This window comes from Protomyctophum parallelum, assembly GCF_964188405.1.
Source record: "Protomyctophum parallelum genome assembly, chromosome: 20".
In the NCBI taxonomy this organism is placed as follows: Eukaryota; Metazoa; Chordata; class Actinopteri; order Myctophiformes; family Myctophidae; genus Protomyctophum; species Protomyctophum parallelum.
Window position 1 is genome coordinate 7901528 of NC_139718.1, and position 27394 is coordinate 7928921.

The 27394-nt window shown below is 41.3% G+C and overlaps 1 protein-coding gene across 2 annotated transcripts in view; it reads right to left on the reverse strand.

The window, feature by feature from the left end:
* Positions 1-19726: 19726 nt before the first annotated feature.
* The window catches only part of LOC310878003 (serine/threonine-protein phosphatase 2A 56 kDa regulatory subunit gamma isoform), a 30820-nt gene continuing 23152 nt past the window's right edge, over positions 19727-27394 (reverse strand). The window contains exons 12-14 of one of the 2 annotated variants that reach the window (XM_083792044.1): positions 27126-27198; positions 24578-24694; positions 19727-22955 (exon numbers count right to left, since the gene is read on the reverse strand). In XM_083792044.1, the coding sequence (XP_083648170.1) occupies positions 22821-22955; positions 24578-24694; positions 27126-27198 (325 nt within the window). In that variant the 3' untranslated portion in view covers positions 19727-22820. The remainder of the gene's footprint in view (positions 22956-24577; positions 24695-27125; positions 27199-27394) is intronic. The other variant, XM_083792045.1, reaches the window with a different exon arrangement.

Consider the following 27394-nt stretch of genomic DNA (forward strand, 5'->3'; position numbering starts at 1 on the left):
TGCAAATTGGCCTGCAAAACTACAAATGACCCACTAACCAAAAGTTTAAAGAGAAGTTTTAATATCATTTGGGACAAAAATGCTTAATAGGCATCTGTGTTTCATATTGAAATGCCCCTTGTATGACACATCATTCTCATTCATCCTCATTGCGTGTGACTTACAGTAAATTTCACATAAAGGGCTAACTCATGACTAATCCCTTTACCGTTTGACGAACGTTTGTGAACAATTGCCAGAATACAGTTCGATTGAAAAGGGACATGCTTTTGTGGTTTGTTCTTGCTCAACTCGGGTATTAGCCATGGTTCAACTTACATTTTACAAGAAATGATGCATTTCCAGTAGACTTGGGACTGTTTAAGATTTTACTGGAAAAAGTCAAACAATGAGTGACAGCAGGGTGACTCACACCCGAGTTGAGCTAAGACTGAGGTTGGTTAACAGAGAGCACAGATGCCAAAATGTGCATTTGTGTAAAAGGTGAGTCCTCGTGTGTAAAGACTTTCATTGCATTTCTACTTTTCGATAAACTCTAATTCCAACAGAGTTGTTAACATCTTACATACTGTACAGGTTTTAGTCCTCATTGGTGAACATTCTATTCCTCATTGATGTCCGTTATTCAAGTTTTGTTACATATCTCATTTATGTTTGTTTTAATTATGTGAGGGTACGGGTACGTACAGTATCATCCATAATACCTCTTCTAATAAAATGTATATTTTCTTAATGTTAGTCACAATATTCCTCCACATTAGACAAATACATCTCACTACACATCCTAGTGAGATCCTCAGTGTTAGGTGACATTCACACCAGAAAGCTTTACTGCGATTAAAACGAATCCTGCTACGCATTGTCAGAAACTGCGCTTCGTTTGGCAGGTGTGAAGCCTCATTCAAACCCTAATGCGCATTAAAGAACCGCATTCTACTTTGACCAAAAACGAGGGTTTCGCTTCACTTCCAATCGCACTTGATTTCGATTCGATGCAGATGGGAATGCAATCCGCAGCAAATAAAGGAAATGAAGCAAACAATGTGGCGGGTGAGGAGCTGAACACAGTTGGAGACGGAGAAGGCATATTTTACGCAGCCGCAAAGATGTCCCGTTACCGTGGATAGACGTGGTCGAATGAGGAGACTGAAGCCCTGATCGAAATGAGGACGAGTACATTAATCAATTGCTTAAGGAAACACATAAAAACACTGCAGTGTAGCCTACAGAATATTCTGTCTGTCTGTGCGTGCCGTAAACATGGAGTGCTGTCACTGAGTAGGGACTTTCATCTCTGACTTTCATCTCTTTTCATCTCGAAACTTGCTGTGCCTCCATGCCAGGGCCAGATTAACCCCGATGAGTGCCCCTGTGCAGATCATTTTTAATGCCCCCCCCCCCCTCCATAGCGTGGACACGACCAACCCCGAACACATGGAACACAATAAGGTATAGGCAAATAGTACAACTTCACTGGAATACAACTGCCAACCATTGCAATAAATTACGAAGCGAAGCGAGGGCGTGGAAAAAAAATATTTTTTACTCAATACTAAAATCAATAGAATTTTTACTCAATACTAAAAGTTCTGCATGGATATCCTATTGTGACTATAGTGAAATATCCATTATAGAAAGGTTGCGAGCGAGGTGAACGCTGCGGCCTAGCCCGAGGCTAGTCCCGCGAGGCCAGACGGTTGCCTCCTGCAACTTTCAAATGCAGCTGGTCATACATTTGGAGATGTTGGAATAGTTGTGTGGCTATGCAGCCCGCATGCAGCCCGAGGGCTGCATGCATGTACCTGCTGGACGCTCGCTCGCTCGCCCGCCCACACACACACACACACACACTGACTGACCTTTGACCCGTGGAAGCTCTTGCTCTTCTTGGCGTCGGAGAGGGCAGAGGTCAGCGAGCTGTTGGGCAGCGTGGGCAGCTTGAGGTGCTGACCGAACAGAGAGGTGGTGGAGCCCTCCTGCATTAGACACCTCCATGCACACACACACACACACAGACACACACACACACACAGTTAACGCAACTCATACCCTCTGGTCTTGCTCAGGAGCCATCGCCATGTGGTGGACATTTTTGTCAAAAAAAAAGTTTGATAATCACTGCTATTAATACTAATTACAGAATGAATAACAGTGTAGAAGAATAACTTTGTTTTGATGGTTTGACAGTTTTACTGATAGCTGCAATACAGACTTAGAACTTAGCACACTGTCTCACACACACACACACACACACGCGCGCGACCGACACAAAAACACACGCACGCACACACGCAAAAGTTGAATCCCGCGGCGGTGGGAATGGGATCATAATCTACATTGGACTCAACAATTTACTTTGACTGTTCTTTGTGCTGGATTGGAGCAGTTGAAGGAAATAAGGAGGAATATATCCATTTGAAACGCGATAGTCATAGACAGTCCCAGACGGCACTGCACACCTTATGAGTATAATTTTATCACCATAGATTTCACTGTGTAGGCTAGTGAATGGAACACATTGATCCCCCCTGCTGCGTTTCCAATTGCTGCGGAAGACAGTGTGAAGGCAAACCGCAGCAAATTAAATATGCAAGAATCCCAACTTCTCTGCCCATTCACATCGAGTCTACCGAAGTATTAGGTGGGAATGTGACCTTAGTTTAAGTCCATTTTTACACTCACTCACTAGTAAGGATTGGGGGCTGATTTGTTTCTAGGGGTTGCAGGGCAATTACCCGGTATAAAGAATTTCACTTCTCACGCTGTGTTTGTTTGTGTTGTATTTAGATTTTTGTCCTTAAAATGGAAAACCAAAAAAAAGACCAGAGGAGGAAAAACACAAAGATGGAAATTCTAATAATTGCAACCTCTCTCCGTGTAAATGTTGTTTGGCTGATGGGCAGCCAACAACCGTGCTGCTTTTATTAGACTACACTTTACACTCAAACAATTTTAAACTTGCACATTTCACAGGATATTACTGTATGTCTCTTTTCATATATTCCAAATGCAGTCACATTATTCATATTCACTGGACACACAGTGGCTCACAGCACAAGGATCTCTGTTGTGCTGTGCAAGTTCCCATATTTGTATTTAATCCATAATTTAGGCTCCATCAATGGCAATAATATTGTCATCCAAAAAAAAACAATTTTAAAACTCATTTGAAAATGAAGCTTTACGGTACCAGTCACTCTTACAAACATAATGACCGTATCAATAAAGCACACCAATAAAGTATAGGGGGTGCACTATAGCTATCACTCCTGAACTGACAATTTAATCCTCTAAGTTTAGTACCTCAGAAGTGCAGCATGCAACAGTATCTGCTTCCATTCTTGAATTGACTACTAAATACTTGTCACCATATTCCATCATATTCACATGGTGGCCATTTTGCTTCATACTAAAAGTGCCACCCGGGGTGGCAGGTCCTCTCAACCCGCAAATATGACGAGAGCAAGTTGGCCGCTGTGTGAATATAATCAATGGTAAAACATGGTGTGACGCACGCATGCGCCCACGCACGCACGCTGTAAGGGTTGAGGTCACAAGAGCGGAAGTGCTGACCAGGTGTAACTCCTAGCTTCGGGAGGTTGTATAGTATTGACTAAAGGCTTGTCGAGTAGATGAGATTTCGGGTTTAAAGTTAAAAGATAAGCTTCGTTTTATGGCTTAGGTTTATATTCTTATACGGACTTGACTGTAGTTTATAATCCGACAAAGAATGATTCTGGCACGATGCCTTATAACAGGAGGAGGTGACGTAACGACTAGGTAGTCGTGACGTCAACCCTGACGCGCGCACACACACACACACACACACACACACACACACACACACACACACACACACACACACACACACACACACACACACACACACACACACACACACACACACACACACACACACACACACACACACACACACACACACACACACACACACACACACACACACACACACACACACACACACACACGACTGTGACAATGATCTATACTTCCATCTCAATAGATTTTCTTAGGAACCAGGAAAAATGGTTTGTCCACACATGAAAGGTTTGTGATGATTAAAAGCAATTACACTAAATTACCCAGAGCCCCCTCTAGCAAGCATGCTTGAGGTTGGTGGGAGACAAGCTCCGCTGAATGACAACTTGATGAGGACATGTTTTTTACAAGAAAGAGAGAGAGAGAGAGAGAGAGAGAGAGAGAGAGAGAGAGAGAGAGCGCGAACAGACAGTCAGACAGAATCCGAGACAAAGAATAATGGACATAGTTAGACAAAGAATGTACTATGAACCATGACTAGGCAAGTTAGTGACTCAAGTTAGTGAGTGTATGAAGCAGGGGCACAGAGGGCATTTCAGAACTGGGGGGGGACCGACTTTGGGCAGACGGACAGATTTTTAGAGAATTTCAAGGCAAATCTGGAGCTAATCTGATCAAATAAATACAAAAGAGTACAGATCTTTTAAATGAACTCCTCAATGGATAGAATATATTTTTTATTGAATATACAGTATAATGAGCGATACATTTATTTATGGTTTGGCGATGAATTGGAACTGCTTATACTGTATGTACTCTGATAAAGTGCATCAGTCCCAACCATAGGGACCATAGGGACACCGAATCCCCCGGTCCAAAACAACAGGTGGTAGGTGGGGTGGTTGGAGGGTGAGCAGCAGTGGTGGGCAGCATGACAGCAGCAAAGGAAGCAGGAATGAACAGTGCAAACTTCCAGATTAAATAGAGCGTTCTGAGAATTAAATGCGTTTGTGATTGGATGAGTGGATGTGGACGTGGAGTTGAGGCGGCCCAATTAATGGATGGCCGCCAGCAACGGCACTGCAGTTTCCTGACTGAATGTTTCACTGCGCAAGTCTGTGACTGGCTCATGTGTCCGTCCGTCCGTCCGTCCCTGCACCCCCTCCCCTCCACACGCTATGAAGGATGAAAACTCTGCTGCAAATGTTCCAGTCCACATGTGCACGCTTGGGGACCAGGTTCCTAGTACGGGGCGGGCTTAGTTGTCTGGCCACAACAGGATTTGTATCAGTACCCGGGTTAAGAGCCTTTAACTAGTGTAGATTTTAAATCCATCCTAAGCTCAGCCGCCACAATGTTAAGGCCCCCCGTCGCCATTCTGGACTCAGTGGGTTGAGGACAGTCAGAAAGGCATATGAGAAGTTTTGCACCATATTGTGCACGCAAAAGCACACACACACACACACACACGCACGCACGCACGCACGCGCCTGGATTTTCAACATCTGTTCCAGAAATGCTGTCTTAATGGGACAGAAATGTTACCATTGGCGTCTCTTATGTGATCCGTTTATATTGTTATCATACCTAGTTAGTGTTAACCTAGTGTTATTCTATAGTGACTTTGTTGCCATGGCAACTCTGGATCAATAAGGGTCTGTCTGTCTGTCGGTCTGTCTTTCCAAAAGAAGATGGTATGGATCAAATCAAAGTGAGTTACTGGTAAAAACATTCGATCACTACAGTATTAATGCTGTAATTGACAGAAACGGAACCCATAATGGATCATAATGATACGTACCTTGCAGTTAGTTCAGTCAGATTATACTCGAGGGGTTTCATGCCGAGCGCATTCATATACTCAAGGGGTTAATATACTGCATACTCTTCCCATAGACATAAAGACTAGATGGCTCAAGGCCTTTTGTCTGCTCATTTTGTTTTGTTTCAATAGTTTTCTCTCCCAATTGGATGAAATTGGTACCCTGAACAATTACCTGAACATTTATTTTCTGTTCACTAAAGACCTGAAAAGATAACTCAACAGCAGAACGACAGCAATTACTACTATTATATGGGAAAATAATGCTATTTAACTCTTATTTTAACAAAATAATATATCACAGCACCTTTAAATGTGGGACTTTAGACTTTTCGGAGTCCTCTTCTAAATTGTATTCCCTGCGGTGGTGATTGTTTATCCGACTCCGATTTACCTTGGATGAACCAAAGTATTTGGCTGCGGGTAGACGTGGGCGAGAGATGGAGGGATTGAGAGAGAGAGAGAGAGAGAGAAAGGGAGAGAATGGCAAACAGATGAAGTGTGTGTGTGTGTGTGTGTGTGTGTGTGTGTGTGTGTGTGTGTGTGTGTGTGTGTGTGTGTGTGTGTGTGTGTGTGTGTGTGTGTGTGTGTGTGTGTGTGTGTGTGTGTGTGAGTGAGAGAGAGAGAGAGAAATGTGAGGTTGATTTCTAATTAGAGTGAATGTCTGTTCAATACCCCTGCTGTTCTAGTGATAGGTCCATTGCATAGAGGTTGCTTTGAACTTTCAGCCAATGAGCAATGTCTAACGTTTGGGAAGATTAAGACACGGATAAAGATTTTGACTTTTACGTAATGAACAATTCACTGACCCTGACAGGTAGACAGACTACTGCTTTTCTTAACCCATTTTGACCGGAGATCAGATCCTAAAAATGTCTTCTACATCCTGACAGTTTTCTGTAAAAACCTATGTTTCTATGTCAGTCGTTCTTCGATTTTTCAAAAATAGCTTGTAGATCACGTCCCTATAAAATCGATGACTGAACAGTAATACAAACACATAAGGAAATGATTAAAGACATACGCAAGCAGCAACCTGGACTTACAGGTTCTGCAAACAAGTTACCTTAAATGACCTTTTGCTTCTGAATGCATCGTGTCACATTCCAAACAACCATTTATAATAAAGAGGCAGTTCGGAGGCGGTTATGTACCCCCTGCTGTGACTCAGCATTATTCTCTCACATTTGTATAGGTTTGTTGTGTTTTTCAGTCCGCACAATGTGTGAGTAGTAATTACTGCTAAGGTTTGGACTGCTGCGGTTACGCTTTTCCAAATCTGTCTTCATAGCTGTCAAATGGTCTGCTTTCCTGAAATGATTTGATAACATTCAATGAATGAACGGCAGTACATTCTTGGTGACAGTTTTGATGAAAGATTTTTTTTGTTAATCACCGTATACTTGATAAAGAAGAAAAGATATACATTCATAAAAATACTCATGAGCATCTTTAAACAGCCACATTTTTACCAACTGACAGTGACACATGAGGACACGACCTCACATTACCCCAACCCATGGGGCGTGAGAGCATGAAATGGAGTTTTTGGCACCTGGCATTCCTAATGTTCAAAGTAAATCCAGACAGAACATTTATGCAAGAATAGGCGAGTATAGCCTTACCTAGTCCTACCTTATGAAACGGGGGAATAGTCAATTTGCCTATACTCCAGAAATACTGCAAAATAAAGATCGATACAAGTTCTCATTGGCAGATTCATTTAAACCCCTTAACCGACTAGATTATGAAGCATTAAAAACAAAGCATTCATTTTAAACAGGTCTACTACTATTGCTAAAACGATTAAATACAGATTTTTGACCAAAAAACTGTTCTGAAGATTCACTTACTATTCTCTGAAGCCTAAAATGTACTCATACTTATGTGACACTGGCTGGAAACATCAAGCCGGCTGGATAACTGCCATTAAAAATCTAAATCCACAGTAGTTTAGTCAAGTGAGTCTTCTCTAAACTGACCCGATTTGAACTTTATTATTCAAGAGCATATGACTCATTTTACCTCACCTAACCCATGGTGGAATCATTGTCATGCCACCACCAATAAAAGTAAAGTGAGACAGTGTCACTGTGTTATTTTTCTGCAACAATCGGTACATAGAATTCAACATTCGTAGCTTGGCAGGCGCTCCAAGTTAAGCAAGTTTACAATTGAGAAAAGGCCTGTCTGTCTTTGCTTCACCATTGATCACCCGCAAGGCATTGCTGCCTTTAAATCAAAATTTGTCTTTTCTAATTGCCTTGTGATTCTCAAGTGTGTTATTATGATGTTAGCAGCTTGTTATAATCCAATTTACAGTAGCTTGTAGCTTTATAACTACTTGATAATCATAACATACCTGTGTGATTATCAGACTATAAAACAACTGACCACAAGAGAATTGTTTTCCCCTGAACATATTCCAAAAAAGCAGCCAGGCTTGGAAATAATATTTTACTGATCATAGTCAAATGTTAATTTACATTTTATGATTACCATTAGACCATTAATCAAATAATGGAATCCTTGTAGTCTTTTCTTTTTGGGGGGCATTTTCATACTTTATTCAGATAGTCACAGTTACGAGACAAAACAAACAAAGCACTGACATTCCGGTGCAGGATTACAAAATGCACATTACATGTACAGAATGAAAATGCCCAATCATAGCAATGCTGTGCATGCTTCCATGTGAAGTAAGAAGTAATAATTCCACAGGGTCACCATGAAGATTGTTCAATATGAAGATGTTGGTTATGGAACGTGGCTGTGGACACGGAAGTATAGGACCGAAGTTATGCCCTATCTATAAAAGTTTATATCTATGCGAAGAGCTTTAAATATTTTTTGGAACTGTCAACTGCACTCTGATCTAGTGCGAAATAAAAGTCAGCGGTGATGATTGAGAGGTTAATGTGACTCTTGCCTTTCGGTAAATCAACTTCAACTTTAATTGTTCCCAGAGGGCGCCTGGTTTTGCAACAAGATATGGATACAATAAGACAATAACAGAAAGCCTGGGGTACATCAAACGGTGGTTGTGGGGGTGGGGGTGGGGGGGCAATTTGACATGACAAATGAGAATTCAGCTTGTCGATTGTCTCCCCAGATTTAGCCAGCATGCATAAGCAATGCCATCAATGAGATGTTTGCTATCTCAAACCATTAGCTGCACTAAGCTAGGTCTAAGTGGGTAACACGTCTCAGATGATTCATGTCTTATCTGATCAGAGACTTTTACCTTGGGATAAGTTGAAACATTCAACTGATCTGCATTAAGAGGTCTCAAAGCTGTGTCTTTTTTTGAGCGAATGTCACAGATGGTCTTTTATCTCACACTGATGAAGGGCGGGCGGTAAGTGTGACTGGTGACTGATCACATACAAATGCACAGATCATGCGCAGCAGCTCAGACATATCAGCCATATGGAGCGACGAGCAGGAGATATGAGTAAGAAAAAGTGGACAGGCCAGAAGCTTGTGTGGGGGAGGAGTGCACACCAGATAAACCATATATCGAACACTTTCCCCAACTCTACTGGAAATGATGTGCAATAGAGGGGACCGATGCGCTTATTATTTGTATTTCACAGCTAATTTTCATAAACACCCATCTTGGAGAGGTTTAAGTACGCTTATCTATAGTTAATCAATGTAATACATGATGCAGCTGCAATGGAAGGCACTGCACATGCATCATAAATCCGCTATTCCATTACGCAGTTCAGAAAACAGAATTAGCATTAAGGATAAGCCCAGGGCAGGGACTGTTGGCGTCATTGGCACTAAGTGATGTACAAATAAAGATTTTCTGAGCAGAACAATTGGAATACACCCACTGTGGTCATGATTGCACTGACTGCAGCTGTTTGTGATGTTCACATCCGCTCCACACTTTGTTTATTTTGATGTAAATGGAATACGTCACACATACACAAGTTATTTGATGTTATTCACATATGTGAATGTACATATGAGTGGCATGCAGATCTCCCTCAGGTACAAATTCAAACGCCATATATTTCAAATGTTTAAAATGTGTATACAGTATATTTTAAGTGGTTGACCACTACTCTGCCTTTTGATTGTTGTCAACAAAATGGCCATGAAACCAACATTTGGGTCATTAACAGATCTTTCTATATATGTTTTTAAACGTCCACTCCTTACTCCCCGTGGCAATCATTGTAACAGAGGGAACATTCAGTTATCACATTATGCGATTAGCTGAGCATGACTATTTCTTCAACGTTGCATGGCTGGTCCCAGTATTTTGGGGCTTCTGTTCATCTAGAAACCAATCTGGGTACCCTTTGGCAAAACAAAGGAAGAACAGTGCCCTCTTAGTCAACAGTCTCTCTCTGTTGAGAGAGAGAGAGAGAGAGACTATCTAGAAACTATAAGTTGATCATATATGTGGATCCCTTCTTGTACGTGCCTGTTGCAGTATTCCCAGGGAATTTCCCATTGCTCAATAGAACTATATCCCTTTGAGTTTTTACAATACCTATAATCAAATAAGTTGTAAGAACATGTTACCAGCACAGCAAACTGTGTTCATTATCAATTCCACCCAACTCTCAATGTTGGACTAGAGCTGTATGCCTACTACAGCAGCATAGGAGGAGATGTAGTGAAGGGTAATGGCATTTTGAAAAAGATAGTGTTTCTAATTGGCACTGATTGTTCAGATTTCAAACTGTCAAGCAGTTTATAAATGAAAACGTAACTTAAACATACACGTTTAAATTAAAATTAAACTCAGTGTAACAATTCAGTATATAGTATAGCAAGCAACTGTAATGACAATTTAAACATTTCCAATTGCGAAATGGCGACAGGTTAATGGCAAACAGGTTAGGTATGTGTTCACTTCTTGTCACCAGTAGCTGTCAAACTTAGCTCAAAAATGTGGCATAGCCAGTATATGACATCAAACCCAAAAGTGAAAGTAACAAAAATACGTAGCTAACTTTCACATTTACTGCTGTACAGAATAGACCTGTACTGTAGCTGTAGCCTATATTTGACATATATTTGTTTACATAATATATGATGTAATAGTAAATAGTAACTTAACTTGTAACCTCGGCTACATTGAAAATGAGGGCTTGTCCTCAATTGTACTCCCGAGTATAAATAAAGGCTATGACGACGATGATGATGACGATGATGACGACGACTTACCCCTGATACTACCCCTGATGAAGGCTGCGCCAATTCAGGTCAGAGTCAATGGTGCTGCTATTGTGCATGTTTGCTCACTGGAAAGGCTGGTACAATAAATGGAATGAGAGTATGGGACCTTAATTAGTATCATTAGAAACACCTGTGTTTACTGTTCACCCTATATGACCATGTGAAAAGGGTCTGTCAAGCTTATTACAGCGTACTAACAGTACAGTTGTGTGAGACGTGTGTGTAAACAGTGCAGCCTGAACTAAAATCTTTATTATTATTATTATTATTAATCTGATAGGCTCTGTAATGCTATTCAACACCATGTTCTTCTGGGAGGGAGGCATTCACTAGTAGGCTGCAGTTTTTACACATGAAGGTATTGTCACATAGACAAGCACGTATAGTCAGATACTCCAAAATACGTCCATCCATACCAGAATAAACAAACACACACCAAACTATGTTTATCCCACAATGAAAAGCAGGCAGTGTGTGTGTTTTTTCAAGCCATATAGGCTACATACCTGATTGAAGATAATGAGGTGGGGCACAATGGCACATCAATTTAAAATTAGGAACAGCGTTTTCTCCATTTTCTGAAAAGTGAGTAAGACACACAGTGCTTGTCATGATACGTAAAACAGAGTTTCTTTGAAAACAGATGATTAGATTACCCTGCTGGGGCTGTGGTGAGCCATCATGGTGGCGAGGCTGCTGCCTGCCACCCTGATGCTCACCTCAGCTGAACCTCTCTCCGTCATCGCTCTGCTTCCCTCCGTCTCTCACTTGCTGCCTTGTCCCAGCAGAACAGCAGCACCCCCTGTAGCCTAAAGTTGGAACTGCAACCAAAGCATTTCCAGCTGTGATGGGCTCTCACAAATTTCGCTCACGCCGTACGGATTATGCTGATGGATTTGCTGTCTTGAATCCAAATAAGAACATGTTTAACGAGGCTCCAAAGAATTGACAAAGATCTTTGGTGTTTAAGTTCCTCCAAAACCACCTATAAAACAGTTCTGTAGTGTGCATCACCTGGCGCTGGCAGCCCAAGTTAAACTGCCTCCCCATTTCCCAATAGGCTAACAGGTGAGACCAACCAATTAGTAGGCTATCAGTTAACTCAAAACAATAAGGCTAACCATGTCCCGTTAGTTATCTACACACAATTACATGTTTCCCAAACAAATTCAAAATGCATTTCCAGGCGTCAGTTAATTAGTTCACAAAACAATTTGAATAAAATAAAGTATAGCCACAGCAGATAAGAACATAAAACAGTGGTTGAACAGACACCTCCAAGCCAGCTTGATGTATAATTAGTAACTGAAAACAGCTGTGTTCAGTAGCTTGTGCGCATGCATGGAACATCCTTGTTAATTATTGTACAAAAAGGATAGATAATGCCTGATAGGAGATGGGTAGAGCAGAGGTGCCCGGGACCCCTTGGGCATTCTCAATTTTTCAGAAAATCACTTCAACATGGCAAACAAATATTGAGGTCATCAAATTCTGAAAAAGGGTTTTGACCAAGGAGTGTTTTGTTGTGCAAAACAAATGCTTGCAGGATTTAGAATCATGAAACCCCCCCCCCCCCCTAGTTTGACCCTGCATCACGTTACTTAAAGTAGGCTACAATGAAATGTAGTAATTTTTTGTTGTTAATTAATGGTAGGCTACAGCTACCCCAACTTTCAGCAGCTGTTATAGTTGGTACAACTGACATTTGACATTAACACTGACATCCTGAGTGGCCGGTAGAGCGGCCGGATGGGAACCAGGAGGTTCCCGGTTCGATAGACACCTTATGAACACATTTGTGAAGAAAGCTAGTGGTATGCATTTATTTAGCAGATTTACCATACATTTCCCTGTGGAAATCCCTGTGGAATTTCCAAGCTACTGCAGTCTCAAAGAACCGTTTGCCCCAACGACTTCAAATACAACACACGCATTCCACACCCCGGCAGGGAGTGCAGTGCCCGGTATCAAGTAGGTCGGACCCACGGACCAGAACCACCACAAAAGGCTCTGGTCAGGCTCTGCCAGTGGGCCTAATGAGCCAAAGTCCCCTCACCTGTGCAATTTCTAGCCTCTGCCTCAGCCAATTTATTGCCGTGGCAACCCCACACCTGCAAATTGTTTACTTAAGCGCTCCACTTTTCAGTCAGTTTGCACTCTTCAGACACTGGCAGATACAGAGATCTCCATGTGGGACACAGACAGATATAGTTAAAACGGGTGCTTTGACAAGTTGAAAGTTGCATCGTTCTCAAGTAGGCCGGTGGCCGACGGGCACTTACAGGTCTAGTAGTCTCAATGGTCAGCAGCAGACACTCAGCTAAATATAGCAGACTCATTTTATTAAGTTGCATGGAAGGCTTTATAATAAATAATGATAATTTAATATGCAAGACAATTGTATACAATTTGTATGTATGTACTGCCACTCTCAGCTGAGGGGTGCCTCGTGGCACCGCGGTGCCATATTCCATTTAGTGTAGTATCGTCGGTAACATCCGTGTTTTATATAACCTATTATTTCATGTCAAAATGGCTACTGTGGAAAGTCTACAGGACACGTACAGTAAATAGACAGGCAACCTCACAGAATTCGGTGCCATATTGTGTTATGTACTACTACAGTATAGTTTTTCATTCTATTATACTTCCCTCTCATTGATGCCATTAATGTGTTCGGTATGCTGCGACATGGCCGACCACTGTGTGTACTCTGAGTCTGTAACCAAGTGGACAGAGTGTGTGCATGGCTCATTATTCTCACTGCCAATAGCTGGACAGGCATGAACTGGTCTGCCAGTGTGGTGCACAGACAGACTGCTTCAATGTGCCATTGTGTCTGACATTTTACACATTTTACATAATTACTAACTGCAAGGTCACCACACCATACACATACACAGTTTCAGAGATAAATTGGACATACCCATTCAAGCTGAAGGACGAGCAGGAGCATGTCTGGTTGTCCTCTTGGCTGTCCTCCAGCTTGGACGAGGTCAGGGGACCTCTCTGGTGAGCTGGCTAGATGTGATACAGGCTGGTGGTCATCATGATAAGATGAGCAACGGAGGTGCAGAAAGTGACACTGAACTGATCGAAGGCCTATTCATAGTCTGGATTTTCGGTGGTGAGGTGACCACCGCTCCGGTGGTGAGCTGACCACCGGAGCTGAAATAACGTTGAGCGTTGAGCGTGGTGAGTAAAAACAGAGAGAAGGGCTGGAGCGGTGGCGGTGGCGTCATGTTGTAGTTCGGTGGTCACCTAACCACCGAAAATCCAGACTATTGTATGAGCCTTGAGGCTGCGGCACAAATTGATTGTTTGGCTGCAAAACATTTGAATAAGCATACAAGGAAAAAGGAACCAATAACTTCACTGACAGATTACCAGTCATTTTGGGACGAGACATACAGTGTCAGTACAGTAACCGAACCGTAACAAAGGTCTTGCAGAGTCCAGACAAACAGCATACAAACTACACATGCCACAAAGGCCAGTGATGGGCAGAATGTCAAAGCAGAAAACCAAACATGAGGACCCAGCCACGCTGTGTAGCCTACATGGATTATGGACTTTAACTTTACCAGCAACAAATTTCACCACACCGGAAATGGCTTCCAATGAGGTGGCTTTCTGTATAGCCTGGGGAAGTGACAAGTAAGTAATATAAGTGATGGGATCAGGAGGGCATCGAATGGCGGAGCAGTTCTGGAGGATGACCAGGAAGGGCAGACGAATGGCAGAGCCTAGACATACAGGTCTAGACAGACTATAATTATAGGTCTTCCACTTCAGACAAAGCAGGAAACCAGGTTCAAATCTGGGGTAGAAGATGAAAGTTTCATACCGGTAGAGCAGTCCTTTAACTTTACCAACAACAAACCAAAACATTCAAACAGCATTAGGATGTATGCATAACTTCTTAATATTTTTTTTCTCCCCTCCTATAAACAAAATAGACAGCTAAGCTCACACATGTTGCAAAACAGGATGTATACAGTACATAACTTAAAGGACCACTTCACCACTTTTCAACTTATCTTCATATAATAGGTCCTCAATAATAATCATGATAAAATGGCACGATTTCCTTCTACTCAGTCTGTGTCTCATAGGAGCGCTGTGGGCAGTTTAGAAACCGTCCTCCAGTGACTTCATTAGGCAGATTTTTTTTAAACAAGGTTTTTTTTACATTTTTTTTTAGATTATCGTGAGAACGATGGCTTCATTGCAACTTTTCAGGAATAGAAAGCAGTTTGCAGTATGCAGTTTATATTAGCTTGTATTCTCCATAGATGTCACTGGAGGACGGTTTCTGAACTGCCCACAGGCCTCCTATGAGAGAGTAGGAAAAAAAATTGCGCCATTTTATCATGATTATTAGTGAGGACCTATTATATGAAGATAGGTTGAAAAGTGGTGAAGTGGTCCTTTAACGTAACTGAGGAGATAACTGTACTCTTTTTAATTCTTTACATGCACTAATCTGTTTGGACTGCCGTTTTATATGTGATGATTCTCAGTTAAAGCTAAGAGTAATGAAAGTGGATCCCTTTAGCATGGGCTGGGTCAAACAGCAATGACAGAGCTGGGCTATATAGGCCCACCGTGCAACCTCTCATCATTTGCTTGATGGAGAAAGGCTGTAGTCTAGTACAGTATATTGTTTTTCCATATGCCCTCATCATTCTACCTCCCTCTGATTGATGGAGTTCTACAGAATCCACAGTGGAGTGAACAGTGGCAGACAGTGGACAACGTGTGCTGAATGCTTGGCATTGGCTGACCCCAACGTGTATTCTAACCACCCGGCGAAAGTGGGCTCATTAAATTCGCTGCCAATAGATAGACAGAAATTAAGTGGTCTGCCAGTTTAAAGCACGTACGGACTGCTTCAATATGTGTCCGCCAGGACACTACAGTGCAGAGGACTGGAAGCTCCCATATAAATGTTTTTAATAATTCAACCAAGACCTGCACGGTCAGCAGATAATTGGGTTTGGCCACAAACCTTTCAGACATCATTTTGGAATATTTTTTACAAATACAAATACTGAAAATCCCCCATCCTCACACCTTTTCTCTCCCTCCCATGTCTTTGTTATTAATTCCTTAAAGTCTAAAACCCCACATAATGGGTTCCATCTTTGATGTTTTCATGTTTTCTTTACATCCAGACATTTCAGTGGAATAATGATGTATATCCAACACAGTTTAGTTTCAGAAGGTGCAATTGAGGCTATAAGTTCCATATTTATATACAATAAGATTAGTTTAGAAAGGTGCAATTTGAGCATGATAGTGCGAGAAGAGAAGATGTGGGGTTCTTAGTTCTTGTATCTGATTGTTCGGGGAAAGAAGCTTTTTTGCAATCTATTTCCGGTGGCTTTGAGACTACGAAAGCATTTTCCATGCAACAGCATCTCAAACAGTCTGCTGTTGGGATGGCTTGGGTCCTCCAAATTTCCACTGCACTTTTAATTTATGTTAGTTTAATTATCTACAAATTTGGCCAAAGTGAATTGAACACAGCAGGAGGAGGTGGTCTATACAGTAGTCAAAAGAGTTGTTGGCTTGAGCCAAGAATGCACCAGACAAGAACGCCAACCACAGTGTCCAAATATGTACCCAGACCATACATGGCCTCATTTCATGAATGGCTTTAATTATCACAATGTATGAATATGCATTTCCATGGCTATGACATAACAATGAATAGAACATGAAAAAAGAACTGATTGACAATAAATCAGCATTTTCTAATTAGTTTCAATACAGTGTTCATCAAAAACACAAAATGTCTTTGTGCGCGAGTGTGTGAGCATGTAAGTGTACTGTACATGCGTACAGGATTTATCTAATGTGACTCCCTCATGTAACATCAAGGGATAATCGGCCTCTTTTGCTAGCCAAAACATTTCTAATGTGCTTGCCAATTAAATAGCGACTAAACATCACTAAAGATTTCGTCACAAATTCTCCAGGAAAATCCAATGCTCTTCCTTTCCTGATGAGAATTATATATTTAATGAGTTCGTTTTCCCTCTTTGATTGTTCTCAAAGTGGAGGGTCCTTGAGGGGAGGGGGTCCCCAAAATGAGAAGCCTAAATATAACATCAGTTTAACCACTTTAACCCTATTTATACTTTTTGAAAATGAAAATAGGCAATCTAAAAGCTCAGAGCTTGTAGATCTGCTATTAAAAAAAATATATATATATATATACATACACACACACACACACACACACACACACACACACACACACGTCCCCTGCGCAGGGTCCATATATGGAGCTGGCCTGTTCTGACGTCGCATATACTCCGTATTTGGGCATGCCTGACAAAGAACTCTATATATGGGCATAAAAGGGACACAGACATAATATCTGGGTGGGGCATGCATTTCCAACTTGCATCATTCCAAGTAGGCCAGTGCCCAAAAGGGCCCCGCTTTAGAGGCGTGCACCTCTCTAGTAAACTCTAAAAGTTTACAAATTGACCCTTATCTGTCCATTTGTATACTCTCAGTTGACAATGAGGATTTGACTGTGCATCTTCAAAACAGCTAGGGGATGTTGAGTTGGCAGTGATTGTTATTGGCATTCTGTGCTGTTCCAGGAGGTCAGGTTTTTCCTTCCAACAGTCTGTCAGTCTTGGCTCCAGGCCACCCATGAGTCAGGTATGGCAGGTGAGGACAGCCTGGCTACAAAACACTATAAGACACCTAGGAGATGCTACAGAATTCAAGGTAGGAAGCTGAACCATGACCCGAATCAGAAAGCATCATAGTTATTGACAAATACATTACAGAAATGTTAAAGCCTCAAATGAGCTTTCGAGTATGAGGTAAAGTTATTTCTTATCTCATTATTGCACAGTCGTCTGGCTTCTTGCAGGTATACTCCCCGCTGTTCTATCTGCCACAATTACATTCGCGCAAATTAGGGACATGCAATTTTCTCTTGATAAGAGCATCTGCTAATGCCTAAATGTTTAAGTTGTAATTACTTTCGCAAGCAGATCGCGCAAGTACTGTGGTCGGCTGGAACAATAGTGGTATGCATGGTTATAATTGGTTGTTGACGGTGACGTAATTAAGATATGTTTCAATGTTGGGTGGGTAAAAGGTAACGTAGGTATACGTATACATAAATATGCACTATACAAAAATGTATACATCAAGCAGAAATGTGTTCTACAGCAAAAATCACATAAGGATCAACTGAGAGACGTTTGGTATACACCCTTTTAACTCGTTTTAGGGTTTTCCCTGTCAATATGATACTGCACACTACATCATATGATCCTGTCAGTGGTCCTCTTGGAGTACCAGTTAACGTGTGGGTAGAGTTCGAGGGATGGGACAGCATTGGTAATGTATGACATTTATCATCACTGGGGTCAGTGCGCATTATAACATGCAGTCTACATTAAGCCAATTAGCAGATGCACAACCACCTCCCAGCCCCCCCAGCTGTAAGAACATAAGGAACACTCCAACATTCACAAACAAACTTCACTTTACATCTGGTACACCACGTCACACTAGCTTTTATCGTGCTTAATGGTATTATGACGTGCATGATGCCAATGGAAACTCCCTGCGTGTAGGCACTCACCTCTGCAGGGTCTGCATTTGTAATCTTGTTGCTTCGAGTGATGATTCAGCTCCAATTCGACTGCAGTTTAGTCAAGTAAAGTGACAAAAGATTAGAACAATAAACAACCGGAACGGGGGCCTATTTATATTTATTTATGTTTCGTATTTGACAATCGAATTGAAAGAGGGGCTGGAAAACAGCCAAGACACACACATCCAAAACCTACTTACCGGTAGTTATTCTAGCCCTCTTTTCGCTAAGACACTTTGAGTATACTCTGTATGAAATGGACTATAATGGATTAAAATTGACTTAACTTGTCCAGGAAGATTGTTGACTTCACCCTAGTGCCCTTATGAGAATATCCTCTTCATCCTGCTTAAGAAAAAGCAAATAAAATGTTAAAACTGGTCTACATTTCTCTCAACCCAGATACAGTGCAATAAGTAATTGTTTGTTAGGTATTTACATGAAACTAGAGATTTCATCAAATCATCCAGACCAAATCAAATTCCATTCATGATTAAATGGAACAGCACTTTTCCTAAGTAGTGTTACAATATGCATGCTTTGTTCGCTTTTACATCATTTCATTTGTTACAAATTAAATAGATTAAAAAATTGCCTTACGTGGAATTGTACACCAGGTTTGAATCCAATTTATTTTGTGTATGTTCTCAAAATATCTTGTATTCATTGTTGACCTAGTCCCATATGGTTTACATTGTCGTCGTTGGCCCACTCTGGAATTTGGTTTGTAAAAATTAAAAATGCATGCATGACAACAAAGATACACTTTCATAACATCAGATAGAGGATAGGTTTGTAGTGGGAGGAGGGGGATTCACAGTATTCACTTCATAACCATTCTGCCAAAAAGCCAGTATCCCATTTTTCTTCCAATATCATCATTCCAACTAGTACCTCCACAGCTGTTGTACCCTACCGGACTGGTTCACCTGCCAGTGAGGAGCCGCCACCGGAAGAACATGGTGGCTTAATTGGTCCTACTCCTCCCGTTCAACATTCCCGTTGTCAAGAGCGTCACAGCCTTGCAGTTACAAAGATCACCCTCCACGCCCAGCTTCTGCACACTGAACATCTCTCTCTCTCTCCATTATTTTAACACACACACAATTTACAAGTAGTAGTAGCGCCCCCTTGTGTTCAAAACTGTCCATTACCTTAAAATCAACCTTGATGACATTTTAGAAGTACATTTTAGAGTTGGTCATAATTTCCTCCTGTATGGAAACAAAAATACAGACTGCCTATAAGTTTATGTGCTTCCATCAAGAGAAGTAAAGCCAAAACGGATGTATGATTGAAAATATAAATTCAAATAATCTCTTTATTCATTCTATATAGTTATACACCACTAAAGACAGTGATAGGAGCACACAATGGGTATGAACATTTGTCAATTATTTAGAGGAATCTTTGCAAATTTAAACAGAAAAATATATATATACCAGAACGTTTCCTAATGTTTTGCAGAAAGTACAGCCAGGAAGGGAAAATAAGAATGTATTGTATGTGCCGGATTGACTTATTTCACTTGCTATTGATGTTTTATTCTGTACAGAGGGACAATTTGTACAAAATTAATGTAGATATATATATATATATATAGATATATAACACTACATGAAACAAAGTAAAATCATATATACAATATTAAATGAAGCCATATAGTACAGGTCACATACAAAAGGACACTTAGTTAAATTATCATGTTTTGGAAATTATGTTAAAACTATAAAGTTCTGCAAAGGTGCCGCAGAAAGAAAAATAGCCCCAAATCAGATTCTAAAATTTCCTGTATTTATGCATTCTTTATTTTTAAACATTACACCTCGGGTTTTGACTCATAAAATCCATAAAACATATCTCCCAGCAAGCAGGGCTGTTCTATAAAAGCATAGATCTCGACAGGTGAAATAAATCTGTTTGTTGAATCTCATTCCTCCAGGAGAAACGGTACATGTTTAACATGGTAGTTTTAATTTACATCATTTTTTTTTCTTCTTTTTTTCGTTGCATTCAAGCAAATACAGTATTAATACAGTTAACAAGCCAAGCCTTGACGCCAGTTTAGTTTCAGCATCTGGCATTCTTATTGGCCACTTGATACCAGTCTGTTACAGCATTGGGCATTCCTATTGACCAAGACAATACCAAACAACTGGCATCTAGGCTACTACCCTCCAGGGACAAGACAATGAAGAAGCTATGGAGAAACAAACTAAAAGAGAGAGAGAGAACCTACCATATGTCCTCAGTTCAAACAATGGTACAGAGTACTGATTGACGTTAATAGGTGCCCACTAACTCCTAACCAGGATGCACCAATTATAATATATATTTTGTAAAAGCAATCCATAATTCCATTAGGACAACCCTCATTTCCACATTAACATAGCCTGCTGTGTGTACTGTCTTGCAGGTCCCTGGTGGGTTAATCGGTGCAACTGGGAGCACCTGACCAGACTGACCAGGGGTATTTAAGACTCATCTTGCAAAGATGCAATCATCACCAAACCACTTATCCATCTGCTGACACCATCATAGCATGGATTGCTACACCTCAGATGAAACCAGTACTAATTATTGTACTCCAGATGTATATAATAAATATACATATTTTAAAGAATCCTCAAAACAAATCTACTGGGATGCTTTGAGGAGGGGGACAGTCACCCGCTGAAGAGAGAAAGGACCCAATAACTCTTCACAGAACCTATAGTGTCCTAAAAGCCAACAAAGCTGAATGGAGGTTTTAATGTAGATGAGATGAGAGATGCATTTAGTTAACTGACCTTCGCCTCAGAGCACACAAAATTGCATGTCAGTACAAAGACCAGCTCTGTGTCACTTCTCCCTTTCACCAAAGGAGACAACCCGATACTTCCCAATTACTCATTTAGTGAATGTGAAACATCCCTATTCAATATATAAGCTTGTGCTCACCTCTCTCTCTCTCATTGCACCCCAGCAGCGATCACTCTCCTCACTTTGGCTTAGCTTCTATTGAGTATTGTGCTTGCCCGTGACAAGGGGCTGACCATGTCATAATCTAAGTTTTAATCAAGCTACCATTTTATTACACCACCTTGCTAGCCGGTTGCTGGAAAAGGGAACTTAAAACGATGAAACATAATTCACACGAGTGGATACAAATGAAATAACTCATGCTTCATAGCTTCTTCTAATTATTGTAAATCAATAAGTACCATTGTTTGAACTGTCTTGTCTTGTTCCGTTTCACAAATAGACAGTGAAATGTCTTAGTCAGTAGGAAGAAATCATAAGAGATGAAAGAGCTGCATATGGCACAACACAAGAAAATGTAAAGTGTTACGTGTCCATGGGACAACTTCACCACACTCTCCGTTATCTTGCCGGACATTGCAAGGCTACAGATGGGCCTTGTGTTGGTCTAGAGAGCACTAAACTAGAAAAAGCTTAATTGAAACATCAGCGACCAAAAAGGCAGTCAGCAGACACTGCTGCCTAACCTCAGTGTCCATAATGATGACACACAGACAGACATAGCCATCAAACAAACCAGCAAAAACATAAACATCATAACAGCCTTGGCACTGACAAGATGTCCCTGGGATTGAGTGAAAGAAAAGAACAACAAATACAACAGGAGAAAGAAAAGAGTCTCGTCTTTTCATTCAACCCACAGTCTCTTCGAAGTTCGTTGTTCCCTTTGACAGAAAAGAAAACAAGTCGACCCGCGGAGGATCCTCCAATGGTGGAGTTCACCTAGTTTCTACGGTCCTAGATCCAACCCGCCAGACACACTTACAAGAAGGAATGAAGGAGTGAATGTCATCATGGCATCTGAACTCCCAGTTTTCCACAGTTCAGTGAGGGGCAAGATGGGAGAGATGAGGGTGGGAAACAGAGGAGACCAATTACAACGTAGTCTTTCAAGGGGAGGGGCTGATGGCGGAAACAAAAAAACAAAAAAAAAGACAACCACCATGAATGCTGCAAGACGACCTCAAAAACACTCTTTTCCAACCAAACTCCTGAGAAAAGTCGTAATCTGAGGGAAGTGGTGGTGGGATACAGGACTGCTGTACTGCACTGGCCATGGGTCTAGTTGTGCTGAATGTGCTGCAGCGATACGCAAGGGCCAGGAGGGGATAACTGGAATGGCAGCAAGAATGTGAAGAGAAACTAAGGATTTAGTAAAGGGCAATGGGGGGGAGAGAGAGAAAGAGAGAGAGAGAGAGGGGGAAATTGGGAGCCCGTCATTGGCGGACAATTATGACGTGGGCAGCTTGCAGCAGGCATGGACGAGATGGGAATGCACAGAGTTCAGAGCCTATTATTCAGGCCCTTCTGGATGTGGAAATGGGGGGGCCAGTTAAACCAAGAGCCAACAGGTCACAGGATCTAGAGTCCATCGTGGGTGGTCAACATGCCGTCGGCTCGGTGGTGGGACTCCAAGGCTTTTGCGGTGTAAATATCCTGAGGCAACTCAGATTTGCGTCGCACCAGAGGCCGCTCTTTCCACTGGTCGCGCTGTAACTAGAAGACGGAACAACGCAGGAGGGAGGGAAGGGTGGCAGGCAGAGGAGATAGTGGTTAGGGTTCATTATATAACATATTTCATAATGTCATCACTTTCATAACCGTCCTACGCATCCTCACACTGACCATATCATGTTAATATACACGTTAACAAGATCAGCAGCATAGGATACTAAGCCAGCCACTCATGCGACATCAATATTTGTTATTATGAGCCATTCAACAATATACTAAAACAAAGGTCCAGCAACAATCAGAAGATCTAAAGAAAGGTCTGATTGCAGAGTACAGTCCACGGCCAGACTTTAATCTTTGGCCCTTGGCTAAAGCACCAGGGGCCTGTTTCATGAAACCTGGATTAACCAATCCAGGATTTAAGACAAAACCAGGCTAGTTAAATCCTGGTCCGTACAGCCTGGTTTGTTCCGTTCCACTAAAGCCAAGCAAGGTGTAGAATGGGCGGATTTATCGAGCCAGGATCATAAAGCCTGGCTGAATGCAGAACCTGAATGCAGACCCATTCGGTGGAATACAGATTTACTGATCCTTCTTCTTTGTGGGGTATTATGGCAGTTCTCCGTATCAATCTCAGTATCTTTACTAATCTATTCCAGTCTTACCGATACAGGGACTTAAGCTTCCAAAACAAATACTGCTGCTGTAATAAAAGAGAAAATACTGTCGACAGTGGATAGACTGAATGATTAACTACCCCAAAAATATAGTCTACATTTGACCACTACTCTTACCTTACACTATTAAGAATTCTGTTACATTTATTATGGCGATTTCATTATGAAGTTTTAAGCATAATGATATTGTGATTCCCTCTTCTGAGGGAGCTACCTTTGGGGAAGGGGGTTGTTGCCCATACTGGTGAACCATGAGTCATGGGTTCAATCCTGGCTAGGGGCGATGCATTTCTTGGCCGTTGGTGGGTGAAATGTTACAATGGTAATATGTTTTATAACAATGAGTAATGGTAACATTTAGTAATGTTTTTTTTTTTTTTTTTTTTTACAAATAAATAAATAAAATAAATAAATAAACGGGATGCATCTGATTCTTCTTAATTCTCTCTTTCCCAAGTCCATATATATACGTAGGTCGACGCTAGGTGGCGTCATATCCCAAGTCCGTATACATACGTACCCCAACGTGGACTCAGTCTATATAATGGTTGATTCCTACGGAAGCCTTTAACATTGGTCCGGTTGGCCCCACCGTTTCTAGAGGGAGTGCAACCCAGATTCGGCACAAACAAGGGACTAAATTATTTTCGCTCCTATGCCACCAAAATGTGGAACCACATACCAACAGTCATTAAGACATGCGAATCCCTTGACTCCTTCAAAAACCGCTCTCAAAGGGCACCAATATCTTTGAATATATATTCTTTCAGAGAGAACGTTTTCTTTTATTTCAACGTCTAAATGGGTTAAATCCCAGTTTAATCCCTAATCCAAGTTTCGTGAAACAGGCCCCAGGTCTTGTTAACACACACTAAGCTGGTATAAAAAAATAAGTATATACCTAGTATAATAATCCTGCACGTTTGTTTTGGTTGGAAGCATTCTAAACTAGGCAGGTGGAGGGGGACAGAGAGAAGTCAGTTTTACCTGAGTGGCTCCTTCCTCAACTGTCTTTTTTAAGCTCTGAACATCTTCTATCAAAGACACGTCCGTCTCCATTGCAACAGGACTATTGAGGTCAGAGGAATCAACACATATAAGGAACTATGTTGAAAAGAAAGGAACAACAAAAAACAGCACAAAGGAATGGAAAAACCTTTCAGTTGCATGCAAAGAATGGATGGAGAAAATGCAACACCAAATAATAAATCAAGCAAGTTGGATTATCGTATGCATAAGAAATATATTCAAATAAATAAGGCATAGTTGAGGTGTGGTGATTGATGTGCAGTAGTCACAAGGTCTTTGGAAGTTGAATTAGGAGTCAAAATAGTTTAGTTTATTATTTAATCAAATATTTGGGATCCAATGATACAAACCAAATTAGCCAGAGACCATCTACGATCTCTGGTTTTACTGTTCACCACAACTAAACACTGTAAGAGGACAAGATAACAAATTCAGACATTCTAACTTTAGCTGCAGCATATTTGAATTTCTACTGGAAAATACTAGTCACTGATTGGTCTAAATTAAAAAAGGTATACATTTCCAAATTGGGCAGATGGAAAGACAAAAGCATTGCAGGAACAATAATGGCTTCTTGATGAGCAATTCACAAAAAAATTGGGAGTGATGTCACACACACACCCACCCATGCCCCAAACCCACCAGATGCTTGTTGTGTGCGACTATTCTCACTAGTAGCTTTTGCCTTTTTCAGAGTGCATTTGTTGCTTGTAGAAAGCAGCCCAGTAGACAGTGAATTGTCATATTTTCAATTATCCTTATTCACATAACTGACTTCTCTTTTCTTGTCTTAAAGCCAGTATCAAAATTATATGTCAAGGGAAAGTAACATTTTACTCATAATTTTGCATTCCATCATGGTTGGTAGGGCTATAATTTCTGTAGCTTGTTGGAACGGCAAGCTCCACCTTCAGATTCTGGTGATAGGTTTAGGAGTTCATCCTGAACTTGCCAATGTATTTAATAACATTAGTAGGATTGGAGTAGCTACAATAAACGGCTAAACTGTTTGTGCAATTAGGTTTGAATTTGGTTAAGAATGTAAGTGGCAAATGCACCGCAGTTGACATGGTAGACCTACACATGGGTTACAGTAGTCCGCCAAGAATGTCAATTGACACGGTCATGATTCTAAAACATTTCATGGCCATCTAGTCTCGTCTGTGAGTGTTCCTTATTGGTATGATTTAGTGCCCTTGATATCAACGGAGAGTTAACCCATTCTGAACGGGCACCCATTTTGGTGTCAGCATCATGTTATGCTTTAGCTATTGAAAAATAGCAGATCTACAAGCTCATATCGCGCCACCGAGTGGCGCGATACGAGCTTGTAGGTCTGCTATTTTTTGAAAAATCGAAGAGCGACTGACATTTTTAGAATCTGATCTCAGGTCAGAATGGGTTCATCAGACCCAGTGTTTGTCCGGCGGAAACCTCATATGAATCTGATCTCAGGTCAGAATGGGTTAAGGAACAAAGGGAGTCTACCAACACGCCTTAAGCCTGGAGCGGCTGGTCCGTTCCATCACAGAAACAAGGACATAAGTTGCAGAAGGAGGAGAGGACACTGGAGCAGCACGGACATTTAAAGCCTTTTATTAGGTGCTAGTATACAGAACGACTAACGTTTCGACCTACAGTATGCAGTCTGCATCATGAAGAGCTGTTTGCCAGCGATATAAATCAGTATCATCGTCTTCATTAATCGAACATGTATTTGTATACTACAAGAAAAAGCATTATACAAACAGGAACACTGGTTATATGCAAAATGTATGACTTGATCACAAGGGAAATAAGCTTTTTGTGTTATTCTTTTACCACCAATGTACAATTCCCTAACTGTTGATAAAGTATTCAATCAATCGTCCTACAATGGTGATCATCCATGTTAACATCGATTGAAGTGATGTAGATATGTATGTATCTCTGTGAAAATATGCAGGCAGACAGTCCTATTTTTATAACCCGACATTGCCAGATTGCAGCAGTATTGAGTTCACAAGTTCCCTCCTCCTGCCTGCATCTGGGCTCTCTCAAGCAGAAACGATGAACCCGGAAGCAGCGGGACAAAAATCTGATATCTCCATAATAATTTCGAGTTGTAGTCTTGTTAGGTTGAGTTTACATTTGCGCTGTGGCACAGCTTCAATATGTCCTAAGTCTCGTGTTGATCCCACTTCTGGCGGCCCCATACAGCCACATATCGCCCCATACAGCCACATATCGCTCCAGCCATAATTGGTCCGGAGACTAGTACATCGTCTCTGCCCGAGAGATACCAGACTCACCCTTCTGGCAGAACGCAAATGTTGTCCAGCAGGGGGAGTGGTTTCACCAGGCTACTATTGTTATGCATAGAGCAGAAAGTGTGATGTGTGCTAGTGCTGGCCAATGAGAACTGCTGCATCCATTAACATGGGAGTGTCTCTGCGCTTAGGCGTCTGGTGGGTTTGGACCTTGAGGAGGCAAGAAAAGTCCTTGAAAGATTTCACACATTGCTCACCTGTGGATTTGATTTGGCAAGGCTCTCGATCCTGATCCAAGCCTCTTCTCGTTCTTTTGACTTGGCCTTCTCTCTGTTGAACACAGCAAAACCGTAGTATTAATTTAACAGAGGTTAAATGTGTCAATTTGGTTACATTTGTGCACTCAGAAATAAAAATGGATACATTAACAAAATGCATTTAACACTGAGGATTTTAGTGTACAGCAGTCAATTGTCACAATTTTGCCAAGTTAGATAAATGAGAGATTGATTTAACAATTGATCAC